Source organism: Anolis carolinensis, chromosome 6, assembly GCF_035594765.1.
Source record: "Anolis carolinensis isolate JA03-04 chromosome 6, rAnoCar3.1.pri, whole genome shotgun sequence".
Taxonomy (NCBI): Eukaryota; Metazoa; Chordata; class Lepidosauria; order Squamata; family Dactyloidae; genus Anolis; species Anolis carolinensis.
In genome coordinates, this window is record NC_085846.1 from 19,417,782 (window position 1) to 19,434,156 (window position 16,375).

The 16,375-nt window shown below is 39.8% G+C and overlaps 1 protein-coding gene across 1 annotated transcript; it reads left to right on the plus strand.

Annotated features, from left to right (window-relative positions):
• Positions 1-1,652: 1,652 nt before the first annotated feature.
• On the plus strand, positions 1,653-16,149 carry mfap4 (microfibril associated protein 4). The gene is made up of 6 exons (XM_003225230.4): positions 1,653-2,083; positions 5,308-5,392; positions 8,270-8,430; positions 11,501-11,597; positions 12,469-12,651; positions 13,550-16,149. Exons 1-6 carry the CDS (start codon positions 2,078-2,080, stop codon positions 13,795-13,797), a joined length of 780 nt encoding a protein of 259 aa, XP_003225278.2. The 5' UTR covers positions 1,653-2,077; the 3' UTR covers positions 13,798-16,149.
• Positions 16,150-16,375: the final 226 nt, after the last annotated feature.

The window sequence follows — 16,375 nt, forward strand, 5'->3', positions numbered from 1 at the left end:
ATAGATAGATAGATAGATACTGATTTTTAATTAAACAGTGTTGAAAGATGTTGCAACTTGTCTAAAAGGTGAATTGCCATTTCTGAATCCTTCAAGGAAAGCAGAAAGTATTATTATTATTATTATTATTATTATTATTATTATTATTATTATTATTATTATATATTTTGGCTATCAAAATGGACATCTGGAGGGAGTCCGAGGAAAGAGAGCTGCTCTGAATTTGTGTGTCAGAGTGACACTGGATCTCCACCGCCCTATATTCCAGGATCTGATCCCAGATTATCTGTTTATCCCAGATTATCTGGCAGTGTAGACTCATATAATTCAGTTCAGAGTAGCTAATCTGGGATCAGGTCCTGGGATATAGGGCAGTGTAGATCCAGCCTGAGAGAGAAAGAGGGGCAGGGAGAGAGAGAGAGAGATAACCTCCAACATTTCAAAGGTGAAAGTCAGGATGCATGTAGCCAAATAACATCATAGTGTGGTCAAGATGGCAAAAGTTAATAATAAGAAAGAACAGGTAAGCTAGGAGAACATACAGCATTTTGCTTTTGCCTGAGTCTAATAGCAAGGGCAAGATACTGTCCCCTCCTCTCTTATTTCCACATGGATTTGAGAACAATCTTAATTCATCCTGAAGCAATTGTACTAACCGAAAGCCAAAGGTGAAAGGTGAAAGGTGGTCCAAAATGCGGCGGCCAGGCTGCTAGCGGGATCATCTATAAGATCCCATATTACACCGATTCTGAAACAACTGCATTGGCTACCAATAGAACATCGGATCTCTTACAATATACTGATCCTGACATTTAGAGCTCGAAATGGCCAAGGACCATTATATCTTAGGGACCGCCTCATTCCTTTTCCCCATCAGTGGTCACCTCGATCCTCCCAGGAAAATCTCCTATACGTACCGGGCCCAAGGGAGGTATGCCTGGAAGCCACAAGGCATAGAGCCTTTTCGATCTATGCTCCAATTCTGTGGAACTCATTGCCTCCATATGTTAGAGCAATGTCGGAGTTGCGACCTTTTGGAAAAGCGCTCAAGACTTGGCTGTTTGGTTGTGCATTTAAGTAAATCAGATCTAATTTGCCAAATAGTCACTGTTGAATGTTTTTAGGTTGAATGTTTTTATGATGAATGTTTTCTATTGTGGAATGATATTTTAAATTGTAAGTAGCTTGGAGCACTCTGGTGGAGAGCGACTAATTAAGAAATAAAGTGAAGTGGAGTGAAGTGAAGTGAAGGAAGAAGAGAGAGCAACAGAGACTTTTGAAAGAGTTGAAAAAGTGGGATCGACAGAGGCTCCTTCCACACAGCTGAATAAAATCCCATATTATCTGCTTTGAACTGGAATATATGCCAGCGTGGACTCAAATAGCCCAGTTCTAAGCAGATATTGTGGGATTTTCTGTCTTCTGGGTTATATGGCTATGTGGAAGGGCCCAAAGACTGTCCTTGCCAAATCAGGGCAATTGAATGATATAACTGTGTGTGTGTTGTGCATGACCTTAAAAGCTGCACTTTGCTCATGATACTTATGTGGATCCTGGGTATCCTAATTTACATTATTTTTGAATACTTTGAATCAGACTCCCCTTCCAGAAAAAGGAGATGAAGGGAGTGAGAGATGGAGGGAGGGGAAATGTCTTGCACGTCTGTGCAAGAGTGAACAATAATAAGCTCCTGCCAAGAGACCTGGAAACCATCTAAGCTTTTGGCTCATTCAGAACTTCCCTCCCCTCTCCCCAGCTTTCATTTCCTGACCCATTGGCGTTTGAAGGAAAAAAAAACCCTATACACACAACTTCCAGCCCCTTCCTATTCCATGGCTGCATTGTTCTCGGCTATCAAAACAGGCTTTACAAATAGTTTCTGATTCCTGGCCTTGGGGGTGCTGGTGGATAGGTGGTGGGAGTGGGAGGACTAAATAGACACAACCTGCAGCTGCTGTAGGCCAAGTGCAGTGAGGGAGAAGGAGGGTGAGGTGGGAGAAAAATCTATTCCAGCAAAATCTGTCCGGACTTATAAACTGGAGGAAGCAGATCTGCAAAGGAGAAACCACAGGGCAACATGAAGGTAAGGTTGTCATATGAGGGAATGAGCTATGCTTTGTGTGGTAGTGATCAATGAATGCACACTTTGAAAATGATACTATCTGTTCAACCTTGCCATTATCTCTCTGTCCTCCAACTCATTGGATTTTCCAAGTGATCCCTGTAAAAATGGCATGGATTATAATCTATGGCATTTACTGCCAGGAGATGTGGTAATGCTTCAATGTATATGGGTGTTTTAAAAATGGACTTGCTATGTTCATTTTTTTTATAGCAGGAGAGAACTTAGAACTTAGTCAAATTGGATAAATACCACCCCAGAGATTAGAGGGAGGATCTTTTAAAAAACAGTTGCTGAGACAGGGAAATGAAAAGAGCTATTGCCCTGGGGTCTTGTCCTCATCTCCGACCTTGTCATATGGCCGCCGGCATCACTCTGCTTCATTGGTAGGCATGGGGAATCTGGCACCGCACAAGGCGCATCTTCCGGATCTAGGTGAGGGCAATCACATGGGGGGGGGAGCGTGGAGTATGTGGCTTCCGCCCCATTGATTCTACGGCAACACGGGAGCCTTCCTGTATTGCCCTGGCAGTGGCAGGTGCAGGCTCTGCCCTCCACCCACAGAGCCGTGCTGCATTGTCTGATGGGAGCCGGCTAGCTCCACAGGTGACCTGGGCTAAAATAGGTACATGCCATTGATTTTAGCCCCGTGTGAAGAGATCCTTAGGCTCCTTGGATGATTCTGGCAGGTTTTGTCGCACTATCTCAGTCTCAAGCCCCTTCTACACTGTGATATAATCCAGATTATTACATCGGATAATCCATGTTATCTGCTTTGAGCTAGATTATTTAAGTCTACACTGTCATATAATTCAGTTCAAAACAGATAATCTGGATTTTATATGGTAGTGTAGAAAAAGCCTCCAAGGGAGGGAAATGCCAATCTCCTCTGAACATAACTTGCTAAGAAAATCATGTGACAGTTTTGCTTTAGGGTTGCTTTACAGTATAGGGAAAATGACTCAAAGGCATGCAATAACCATAACTGGGAGAAAGAGGATACCTGATTGGATGATGGGATGATTGGATGATGGGACTTGTAGTTCTACACATCTGGAAGTATGTACTAAACTGATCTGCTGCCTAGTTCCTGTGACATCCAGAAAGTTGGAACATATTTGATAGTTGCATATTTGACCCAAGATAACAAATGATCAAGTATTTATCTAATATGTTTGTGGAATTATGGGATGCTAACTGATAATGGTAGTGATATTGATACACCACCGACAAATCCTATATATATTGTTGTTGTAATAATAATAATAATAATAATAATAATGATAATAATAATAATGATAATAATAATTTATTTTTGTATGCCGCTCACATGGGGGCAAGCCCAATACAATCATATAATATCATAAAATAAATAGTTAAGACATCAAAGAATGCATTTAAAAACAATTAACAAGTCATGATTTAAAATAAACATAATTAAAATATTAAACAAACATCCAAGGCGTTAAAAGGTCCAATAGAGGACAACAATCTGGGTGACAGTCAAACTGATGATAGAACATACATCTAATAGAGACGACGTTATATATGTCAGTGCTGATTTATGGTGACTATATCACATGGTTTTCAAGCTTTATTCAGAGAGGGTTCACTATTACCATTGTCATAAGTAAGTTGACAGATGACTTGAAGGACACATCGGTGTCCCTATAGCATTTACTGAACTCAGGGTGGTGGTGTTTTAGAAAAACAAGAAGACATCTGTGTTTCATTAACTGTAGACCAGGAAAATAACGATAAATATAACTCAATATAAATGTAAATACTGACATTTCACTTCTCTTTTCTACTTGACGGATTTTGAGTGCCTTACAACAACAACAACAACAACAACAAAAACCCAGTTGAAACAAGCCAGATGAAAATTAAGGCTGAACAGTCTTAATGCAAAGCATGTGAAAAATCACTCTTGCATATCCATTTTAGGGTTTCTGTCTGAAGGGAGACGAACCTGTTCTTACAGGAATGACTAGCATGGCTGTTAAAATTTCTTTGTGGTGAGCTCTTGTCCAATGTCAGACTGCAGGCCAACATTAGATTTCAAGTCCAAATAAAGCAATAGAATATGAAGTGATTGGTTACCACCTAAGGAAATGGTAGAGGTTTGGACTGTGTTCTGGGGAAATCTGTCAGTCCCTGGATGATTTTCAAGCGGTTCCCTATGATAAAATTAGTAATAGTGGACAAATGTCCCTATTATTATTATTGGTTTCAAATGAAATCTGCCACAATACAAGGTTGCAGTGTAGGGGGATTCCATGTACTTTGGAAGCATGCCATGTACTTTGTCCTTTTCATAGGCTCAGGGAAAAATAAATGGCTGCAGTTTTTCCAGCTTCTGTGTTCTTCCTCAATAATAACTGGAATGGACTGGACTGAACTGCTTGGACACATGTGTCCAGATTTTCATCTGTAAAATGTTGGAAGGTCTCTGTATGCAGCGAAGGTACAGTTCCATGGAGCAATGCAAATATGAGCTAAATATCCCAAAGCCACCAGATCTTGAAAGTTATCATCATCATCATCATCATCATCATCATCATTATCATCATGTTTCTACATTGTTGGGAGATTGTCCTTCAAGGATGAGAAAATGTGATTTTCCCAAGGTGACTTTCCATGGACTAGTAGGGATTCTAGTCCAACACATAAACCACTACACCACTGTGGCCAATGTTGCTGGGAAGCAAAGCCAGGAAAAGGCAAATAACAAAATTAACCCAATAACAACAACTAATGACTTGCTTCAACACTAGCAATAAGATAGTATCCTCCACCATACCTAAGGGCAGTAGAGTAGTTTTAGGGTGTTGGAAAGGCTTTATTTCAAGGGGAAAGGGTTACAGAGTTACAGTAGAATTCCCTCTTGCCCCCCCCCCCCCCAAATACCTATTGCCTCATTTTGCCTAATGCAGGCATGAGCAAACTTCAGCTCTCCAGGTGTTTTGGACTTCAACTCCCAGATATCCCAGCTAGCTTATCAGCTCTTAGGAATTGTGGGAGTTGAAGTCCAAAACATCTGAAGGGTCAAACTTTGACCATGCCTGGTCTAATGGTAGGTCTGGACCTGCTGAAAAACTCGGCTGTTTTTTAGTTTTGTACACTTCAAAGGGCATGTGTGCAGTGTTTTAAAAGGCCGCTTTCTTTCTTTCTACCTCCCCCAGATCTTTCTGTTCCAGCTAGCCTCACTGCTCCTGCTTCTTCTTGTCCAGACACCCACTTCACAAGGACAAGCCATCAATGACCAAGGTAAGTGCCATCAGTTCTGTCACCTGGGACCTGTCATCTGTGGTATCAAATCCGCAGGAACCCCAGGAGTGCATTCACACTGCACAATGATAGCAATTAAATGCCACTTTCTATTTCATTGAACATGCCACCAGAATCGCCACAGATCGTGGTGATTCCAACAGTGCACATCCAGGGGTGTGGGGAACCTATCGCCCCATTGCTTGCATCATCCAACACACTGGAGTCCCTATTCCACGAGGGGAAGCATTTGCTGCCTGGCTTCTCACCATTGATCCAAGGCAACACGAGAAGCCACCACTACTGCATGTACCTCTTCACCTTCCCTTTTACGACGGAACCCCACCAGAAGTTGCAGTGTGTTGAGGAATGGGAGCCAGCAGGCTCCGTTGTAAAAGGAAAGGCAAACCAGCGTGTGAGGCCGAGTTTACCCTAATGTGGTGAGGTCCAAATCTCTCATGGATCCATCCTGTGAGGTCCTGGAATTTGAAATTTGATGGGGTGCTTGGAATTCTTGAGTGCACTACCTGAAGTACAACAGTAAAAATTTCTAGCAGTACTTTACAGATCTACAAATCAAAATATTCCCAAAGATATTCCCATCATACATCAATTGGCATCAAAGTACCATAACTCTATAGTATGGATGTACTCAAGATTTTTGAAAATGGTAGACATTCTATTAAAAATGTTGATCAGTCCAATAATATGGAGCACAGTTAAAAATGTTTATACTTAAGAATTCGGTGCGATGCATGTTTGAAATGTCATACTCATATTTTAAAGGTTATTTTAATAAATTATTTGGATTTAAAAAACCAGGAAAAATATTTCAGTAATCCTGCAATGTTGCAATACAGTTCAGCTATTAGGTGAAACTGTGAGTTTTTTTTAAAAAAATAATAATTTTTATTATGTTATAAGTGAGGTTACAGAGAAAGCTAGGAAAACATAATAAATATAGGATAGTGAGAGAAAAGTGCTGGAGAAAAAACAAGATGAAAAACAAAACAAAAGAAAAAAGAGAAAAAAAATGGGCGAGAAGAAAAAAAAAGAAAAAAAAGAAAAAAAAGGTATATATATAAAATGACTTCCCATTGTCCTCGTGGGGAAATACTTTTCGTGGGTTTGTCATTGTCCTTTGTGTTTCCCAGTTTTTCTTCTTTCGATTCTAGTGATTTCATACGTCAGATAAGTCTATTATGAGAGTATTTCCTCCGTTTCGGATAAAAGCGTTGAAACCAGACCAATCTGTTTTGTCCTTGATGTCATTTAGTTTCTGCGTTAAACTGTCCATTTGTATTAGATCAAAAAATTTTATAATCCAGTCTTCGATAGTAGGTATATTTTTTTGCTTCCAGACTTTAGCTAAAACAAGTCTTGCGGCTGTCCCTATAATGAAGAACATTTTATCCTGGTTTCTATTCAATTTCACATTTGTAATGCCTAACAGATACATTCCTGGTATCATAGGGAAGTTTACTTTTAAAAAATTTTGTGTTGCTTTATGTATGTTGTTCCAATATTCTTTAACTTTTTTACATTTCCACCACTGGTGGAAGAAGGTACCTATTTCTTTATTGCATTTCCAACATTTATTGGAACTATTTTTTATTAAATTTAGCTAGTTTAGCTGGTGTGTAGTACCATCTAAAAAACATCTTGTACCAATTTTCCCGAATCTCTATTGATGTGGTAAATTTTAGTTTTTTGTTCCAAATTTCTTCCCATTGATTTATGTTTATGTTTTATCCAATATCCTTTGCCCACTTTATTTGACATTTTTTGATCTGCTCTTCTTCTGTTGACCATTGCAACAATAGCTGATATAGTATCCTGATATTTTTTTTGTCTTTTTGCATAATTACTTCCCAGGGGCCAGATTTCACAGTGAAGCCTGTTTTTACATCTTCCTTATAACATTGTACTATTTGAAAGTATTGAAACCATGTAATCTTTTGGTGTTCCTGCTTAAGCTCCTCATGCGTCTTTATCATTAGTTCTTCATTGTCCAATTTTTTAAGAATTTGTTGGTATCTGAGCCAATTTTCAATTCCTAATTCCCTTTTATGTTTTGCTTCTATTGGGGAGACCCAGAGCGGGGTTTTTCTATAGAGTCTTTTTTTATATTTTTCCCAAACTCTAATTAGCGAGGCCCGAATGTAGTGGTTGCCAAAATTTTTCTCTGTCTTCCTTTTACTATACCATAGATAATCATGCCATCCAGAACGCAAATCATGTCCCTCAAGAATTAATAATTTGGTATTTTTTAAAGTGGCCCAATCTTTTACCCACACCAGACTACATGCTTCATAATATGAATTAAGGTCTGGGAGACCTAGTCCCCCTCTTTTTTTTTCATCCATTAAAATTTTAATCTTAATTCTTGGTTTTTTATTCTTCCAAATAAATTTTATTATATCACCGTTCCACTTTTTTAAAAGATAATTATTCCTAATTATTGGGATTGTCTGAAAAAGAAAAAGAAGTTGAGGCAAAACAGTCATTTTTATTATAGCTATCCGTCCTAATATTGAGAAATTTTCATACTTCCATTTATCTAGATCTTTTTTTATCTTTATCCAAAGTTGTTCATAATTGTTTTTCAGTAATTTTGCATTACTGGATGCCAGTGTCACCCCTAGATATTTTACCTTACTCTCAATTTTTATTCCGGATTTCATCTGTAACAGCTCCTTTTTTTCCCCATTTATGTTTTTAGTCAAGATCTTTGTTTTTTGTTTGTTTAATTTGAAACCTGCCAATTTGCCAAATTCTTCTATTTTATCTATCCAAAGATAGGTGAAACTGTGATTTTTAACATTCACAGTTTGTGGATCTTTTAACATCTGTCATTTTTCTCTTTTGCTGGGACAGCTCAGCAGCAACACTGTGGAGAAGATTCTGTCCCACTGGACTGTGAAGACATTTATGACCAAGGTTCAGAAACAGATGGAGTGTACCTCATTTACCCTGCAGGCCCCAACACCCCAGTGCCTGTGTATTGTGATATGACCACTGACGATGGAAAATGGACGGTAATGAGGGCAAAGGGCAGTTTGTAAAGTCCATCTTATTGTGGTGCTAGCACCAGAGTTGAAATAGGGGTGCCCATATCTTCCATGTTCCTCCATTCAACCCCTTGACATGTAGGAATATAGAATCAAAGTACTTTGGACAGATAACCATCCAGAATGTTGTTTAAAATATCCAGAGACATAGACTCCACTACACTCTCAGGCAGTACATTTGCCCCAAGACAAATAACAACGGATTCAAACTTAGACAAAACTTTTTTTCAACTATGTTTCAAATCATTGTTCTGTGACTTAGGAAGATCTAAACTGACTCAATAAACTGTTGCTGATCTAGCATAGCTTATACCAGATCTGCCATGGGATGGATCAGACAGGCATTCATGTAGTTCCCATTCTGGAACTGGACCAACTGTTCATATCAGCCCAAGATCGAGGGATAGTCTGAATGTTGAGGGGTAGTCTGAATTTTGTACCCTCTGTCTCTGTTCCCTCCTCAATATTATTTAAATATGGTTATCATTTCATCTCTTAACCTTCTCTTCTCCAGGTTAAACATACCCAGTTCCTTAAGCCTTTGAAACATTTTTCAAGGAATTAAAAGGTCTTCACCTACCTCCAGAAAGGCACAAAAACTGTCTCAGTCTAACCTTTCTGGGAAGACAGCTCAAGACCTTTGGGCACCATGGAGAAGGCCCTCTCCCACGTTCTCACCAGATATATTTGTGATGGGACAGACAGAAGGGCTTCTCCAGGAGGTCTCAAAACATACAGGTTCATATGGGAGAATATGGTCCTTCAAATAGTTTGAACCTGAGCCATATAGATCATGATCAGATTGCTTACTGAAACTTGGGTTTGGAGTGTATTTCATTTGCATGGGGTGGGGTGTGTGTTTCCATTTTAGATTTTGTTTCCATATGATTTCAAGTGTTGGTTTTGCTCTAGAAAGCTTTAAACAGGGTATCTGGAGAACCACCTTCTTTCATATTAACTCTTCTGATCCTTGTGATCCACATCAGAGAGGTTCATTCAATGTCTTTTGCTTCTAAGACTATGCAAGAGGAAAAAAAACATTTGTGCAATGAAAACAGCAATACTCATAGAAAGCTACTTAAAACACACTGTTGTTCTCCCTTCATCAAGTCCATTGTATCATTCAGTCATCCCTTCCTTACTTGGTGCCATGTTAGTTTATTAGGTTTCCTTACTTTATAAGCTAATGATTTTGTTTGCTTTTTAAAGACAATTTGGGAAACATGTGTCACAGTGAGAAAGAATAGGCTATAAAGCAGGGGTCCTCAAACTTTTGAAGTGGAGGACCGATTCAAGGTCCCTCAGATTGCTGAGGGGCCGAATTATCATTTTAAAAAAACGAACAAATTCCTATGCTCACAGCACATGTCTTATTTATAATGCAACACCCCCCCCCCAACATTTATTTATTTACAGTATTTACTACATTTATACCCCACCCTCTCTCATCCCGAAGGGGACTCAGAGCGGCTTACAAGTTGTATGTACATACAATATATTATATTACTAGCTGTGCCTGGTGGTATGGGAAATAAAGTATTGAGGAACTGGTGGTAGTTAAGGTAAAGGGTAAAGGTTTTTTTTACCTTACATTAAGTCCATTATAAATGGGTAATATAGCTGTGTGGAAGGGCCTTGAGTCTACACTGCCATATAATCCAGTTAAGATCAGATAATCTGTATTTTATAGGCAATGTGGAAGAGGCCTAAGTGGGACCTAACTCTGCCTGTCCCCTGGGCTGAGTGGGTTGCTAGGAGACCAAGTGGGCGGAGCTTAGCCTTCTAACTGGCAGCAATTGGATAAAAACAATTATTCATCTCCCTCTAATTAGGACTTTATTTTTCTTTTCTTTTTGTTGTATCAACCTAGAGGTGTGGATGATGGGTTGTGTTGTCAATTTTCGAGGTTGTGGGGTGTTTAGTTTTGTTGTTTTGGCGGTCGCCAGGATTCCATCACTCTTTTATATATATAGATAGATTAGCACAGCACAATATTAGCATTATATATTACTATATTGTACTATACCATTATACCATAATATTATTAGTAACATTACATTTAATATATAATATACTAGCTGTGCCCGGCCACACGTTGCTATGGCGAAGTATGGTGGTATGGGAAATAAAGTATTGAGGAATTGGTGGTAGTTACGATTATTGCTCTCCCTCTAATTAGGACTTTATTTTTTCTTTTCTTTTTGTTGTATCAACCTAGAGGCGTGGATGATGGGTTGTGTTGTCAAATTTCGAGGTTGGGGGGCCTGTAGTTTTGTTGTTTTGTGGGTCGCCGTGATGCCATCACTCATTTATATATATAGATATTTAATATTATATTATACAATATTATTATACTGTATTATTATTAGCCGCCCTGAGTCCCCTATTGGGTGAGAAGGGTGGAGTAAAAATACCGTAATAAATAAATAAATAAATAAATATTATATTGTATTAAATTATAATATTATTATCAATATTATATGTATACGCAATATATTATATTATTACCATATCATTCGTTTACAATATTTCATTTACAATATTAGTAAGTGAAAGAACAATACAATATTTAAAAATAAAAATAATTTTAACCAACATACTGTCAACTTATCAGGATTTCAGTGGGAAGTGTGGGCCTGCTTCTGGCCAATGAGATAATCAAGTAGGATTGTTGTTGTTGTGCCTTCAAGTCATTTCAGACTTTGGGTGAGCCTGAGTCTAAAACTGAGGGCGTGGGCCAGGTAAATGGCCTTGGAGGGCCACATCCGGCCCCCGGGCCTTAGTTTGGGGACCCCTGCTATAAAGGAATAAACTAATACATATACAGGGGGATAGTAGGGAGTAAATGGGAAGAGAATAGGTTTTGGAATTCATCTGAAAATATAGGCTTTATCATGTAACTTCATTGCCGTTTTGGGAATTCATGGTTTCCAGAATGATGAAAGAAACAATGCCTGGGAATATTCATATGGAGAAGATGAGTACACAGCACACCTCACCCTTTCTTCCCACCCATTCTTTCTGGTGTGTCCTCTAGGTTTTCCAGAAACGCTTCAATGGTTCGGTGAGTTTCTTTCGGGGCTGGAGTGACTACAAATTGGGCTTTGGCAGAGCAGATAGCGAATACTGGCTGGGTAAATATCAATGGGTATTGGGAAATAATGCTCTTCATCTCCTTTTTTCAGCAGGGTACATATTGCTACTCATTCTGTCAGTACTGTATTCAAGGATAAGGCTAACGTACAACTGTATATGTCTTTCTTTTTGAGGGTGTTGCAGTGGTTGGTTTTCTCTCCCTCTCTACCAACCAAATGTCCCAGGATTCGCTGTTTTGCTATGATAGCCTTATTTAGTAGCCAGTCAGTGGTTGGTTCAGATCCAACAAGTGTCTGGCCACAGAATAGCAAGCCTTTATTGCCAGAGGCAAAATAATTACGTCATCTATCCATGGTTCAAGAGAACTCCAGAAGACCTTAATGGAAAAGGATGTAGCCAAGTGCTTCTCTTATTTCCAGTTAAATGGCTATGAGCCCCTGGGATGGGTGGGGTGTTGAGAGGAGACACAGATTATAGTTCCACCTGTGGAACATTTCCTCTGTGCTCTACAACACAGAATATTGGCCGTTATGCACTCAAGGACCTTGTTTCTTCTTTTCCCATGCTTTCCCTGGCCTGCTTTCTTTCTCTAATCCCATTCCCCTCGGCTCTTGACCCAGACTTCCTTCTCTCCCAGAACATTCTGGAACACTCAGATGTTTGGGTTTCTACCTTAAGTTGTTAAAACAAGTCCCTAGGCCTAGAATTTTTCAAGTGTATTGTGTTTACTGTGATTCGGGGCCAAAGGAAACAGTCGAGATCCCTCTTATTTCTTTGTCTGGCCAGCATTTCCCTGTCAACAGATGTTGGGCCAGACAAAACTATAGCTCCTAAAGGGATTGAGAGAATGGGATTTTTCTGCAGAATTTGGGTGCCTAGTAAATAGTTCATTTCCATCCTGCGATCCAGGGCTGCAAAACATCCACCATCTGACCCTCAAGCAGAAGTATGAATTACGTGTGGATCTGGAGGACTTTGAGAACAACACAGCCTTTGCCAAATACACTGACTTCTCCATCTCACCGAATGCAATCAGTGCGGAAGAAGATGGCTACACATTGCACGTATCCGGTTTCACTGATGGAGGGGCAGGTGAGAGAGCTGAAATTCTGGGTGCCTATTACTCCATTCTACCCAATTTGTTTATCCCAAATACCTCGAGCTTTCAAATATGCAAGTTCTTGAAGCAACATGTTTATTTCCCTAAGGAGTCTGGAAAAGGGCAAATATGCTACTTTCACCAAAAATGACAAAGTCAATACAATTCATTTTCCATTCCTAAAATAAATGTATTAGGGACATGTTAGCAGAAATTATTGGAATTTCTGCAAACTTCCCAATTTAAGGATAGTGTTTGGTTCCTTTTCCAGGTAGACCACACATCCTTCTAGTTTGGGCCTAGTCCTAGCCCCCTCCGGCTTCTGGACATGGCTATTATTGGATAGGATGCCATCTTATTCAATAAGGCACATGTAACAGGCATCTGGATTTTTTATGCGCAAACGTCAGGATGTCACAAGAGCTACTGACATTTCTATAACATGTATATTGCAAACCAGAAGTCCATGGGATATTAGTGAGAAGGCACAGACCTTCCAATTGTCCCGGTTTGCCAGGAATAGTCCCAAATAACCCTTTGGCATCCCACTTTTTCCTTGCTCTTAAAATGTTTCAGTATTTAATTCCCACTTTTCCTCCTCTTCATTCTTGGTTAGTGCAAACTGATATCAAAGTGAAAAAGTAGTTTGAATTGAATTAACTTAGGTGGGGAGGGGAGAGGAGACAAAAGGGTGGAGTTTTGCCCACTAGGGTCACTGGCAAAAGCAAACTTCCGTGGCCTGTCCTGAAAAAGTTTGCCATCTTAATGATACTGTGATGTTTGGCCACATACTTTCCAGTTTTCTTCCTGGCTCTTCACTATGTTAGGAAAATTTTGTTCCAGAAGCCTTTATAAAACCCTTATGTCTGTCACTGTTTGCCCTCTCACTAGGAGACTCACTGTCCTACCACAGTGGCCAGAAGTTCTCCACCTTTGACCGTGACCAAGACCTTTACCTGCAGAACTGCGCAGCACTCTCTTCAGGAGCTTGGTGGTTCAAAAGCTGCCATATTTCCAATCTTAATGGCTTCTACCTTGGTGGAGCCCATCTCTCCTATGCTAACGGCATTAACTGGTACCAATGGAAGGGGTTTTACTACTCCCTCAAAAAAAGTGAAATGAAAATACGTCGTGTTTGAGAACCAAGATGATGTGCAGCCTCTTCCCATTCCCCACATCGGCAGCAACTGGGAAGATGATGTAAGATGAGCAAATTGTTAACATTTTTTAAAAAAATTGAAAATATGTCATTTAAATTAAGTTCCAGTTTGTTTAACTCTCCCACATATACATCTTTTTGGAAGTCAGCTGACTACATCAGCAGGGAGAAAAGTAAAAGGGCGTATGTGGCAGAAAGGGGAGATTTCATTTAGCCATTGGTGGCAAACAGCTATTCGTAGAGTATTCCCCTAGGCTGTGGCTAAACAAAGTACAGCTCTCCAGATATTGTTGGACTGGCGCACCCATAACCTTAGGTGCAACTGCTGTCCACCATCTGGAGAGATGATGTTTGTTCACTTTGCTTTAAAGAGAAAGGTAAGGTGCATGGAGGCCCAAGTTTGACTCCTTGCTTGACCATGGAAGCCCAATGGGTGATCTTCAAGTCTGAACACACCTTGCCAAGAAAAAAACCCACAATAAGTTCATCTAAGGGTTGCCATGAATTGGAAACAACTTGGCACACAACAAAGCTAGCATAACCAATGATGAGTTGCAATCCAAGAATATCCGGAGGCCCCCAATTGTGCTCATTCATCCTAGAGGCCAGACATGAGGAAAGTGAGACCTGCAAGCTGTGTGTAATCTCCAGCTTTACATTTTCAAGGCTGAGCCTCAGGGAATTCATATAAAAGTGAACTGATTCTTAGATAATTTCCCACCCCAAATGCAAGGAAGCTGCTTGCAAATGTAGCTGTTTTGATTCCCTAGCCCCAGAACCTATAGCCACTCCCAAATGCCACTTTCTGCTCCAAATCAGCTGAAAATGGTGATAGTAAGAACATAATATTACAGTAGAGTCTCACTTATCCAAGCTAAACGGGCCGGCAGAAGCTTGGATAAGCGAATATCTTGGATAATAAGGAGGGATTAAGGAAAAGCCTATTAAACATCAAATTAGGTTATTATTTTACAAATTAAGCACCAAAACATCATGTTTTACAACAAATTTGACAGAAAAAGCAGTTCAATAGGCAGTAATGTTATGTTGTAATTACTGTATTTACAAATTTAGCACCAAAATATCATGATATATTGAAAACATTGACTACAAAAATGGCTTGGATAATCCAGAAACGTGGATAAGCGAGGCTTGGATAAGTGAGACTCTACTGTACTTGCAATGTAGTGAGGTATGCAGTGAGGAGGGAATGGATGATGAAGGCTGATTCCTGTCAGTTGCCAATAGCCTGAGATCTCAAGAGAGCCAACTGATATCATAGGCCCCATTTTAAACTGCATTATATGGCAGTGTAGATGGGGACCTAGTCTCCTCCTCCTTTCAGACTGGTGGTTTCTTGTGTCCACATGCCTTGAATTCACTTGTTGGCTTGTGGTGACCCTATGAATGTCACATTTGTTGGAGGTCTCCTATCCAAGCAGTAACCAGAACTGTCCCTTCTTAACTTCCAGAGTCAGATGGGACTTGGTGCCTTGAGAGTATTTAGGCCCTAGGTATCTCTTTCTCAGTGTCAAAGTCATTCCATATGAAAGTGCAGTTCCCTCTTCTTATAAGTGGGTGGGCTTTTCACTACACAATCAGCTGGAAGAAAGGGGCACAAAACAGTTCGGTATTGTAGATATCTTATGCCCTACAACCCAACACTCCCTTGTTTCAGTTGACTATGTTATCACAGCATTGTACTAGTGAAGGAAAAGGCTGCTGAAGGCTGCATATATACAGCCAGGTAAAACAACTTGCTTATGAGGGTGGGGGGAGGGAGGAAATGGAAATGTCAACAGTGGCTACTAGTGATGGTGGTTGTGATGGAAGAGAGGTGCCTCAAGGATCTGGTTGGCATTAGGGATAGGAGTGTAAAAGAGATAAACTGCAGAATCAGACCAGAAATACACCTGGACTAAGGCTTCCTGAATCTGCCAGTAAATATGGCCACTGGCTATTGGAGTCTGGAAGTAGTTTCCCATAACAGTTTTCCCAATCTCTGGACAATAAACCACGCAAGCATCCAATGGCTTAGGTTAACCCCCTTCACAAATGATTTTAAATAATTGCTAAAAGAAACTACTGTTTTCTGAGTGACTTGGACAGAATGAATAGATACGCTATTCTTCCACTAGCTTATGAAAATGGCCAAATTTACTTGGGGCAAAATCTGAATATTTCCATTGTGTTTGAGCCCAGGACTGAGGGTATGTTAAAGGTGATTATGGTTCAAATAGCGAATGATAAGATACCCTGCTGAACAAAAGTAATGAGTCCTCCTATTTGTAATCTTTGGTTTCCACATTGAAATAAACATCCATTATCTGAACTGGGGATTCTTTGATATCAACATTATAGTAAGGGACTGGAGTTTAAATCTGAAAGCCATCCCCATTCACTACAGTCTTATCCCATTTACTGTTGCTTTTGGACTTTGGCTTTCTTTGTGCTTTAACATCTGGCTGGGCAACACAACTATACAAACGGTAAAGAAAAACTAAAAGAAATGGCAGTGAAGACTGAATGTTACCCCCCCCCCCCTTCCCAGCTCTGTT

Coding starts and splice junctions, on each gene's coding strand:
- mfap4 (XM_003225230.4), top strand. Junction 8,431..11,500: donor CTGACGATGGAAAATGGACG/GTAATGAGGGCA, acceptor TGTGTCCTCTAG/GTTTTCCAGAAACGCTTCAA. Junction 11,598..12,468: donor AGATAGCGAATACTGGCTGG/GTAAATATCAAT, acceptor CCTGCGATCCAG/GGCTGCAAAACATCCACCAT.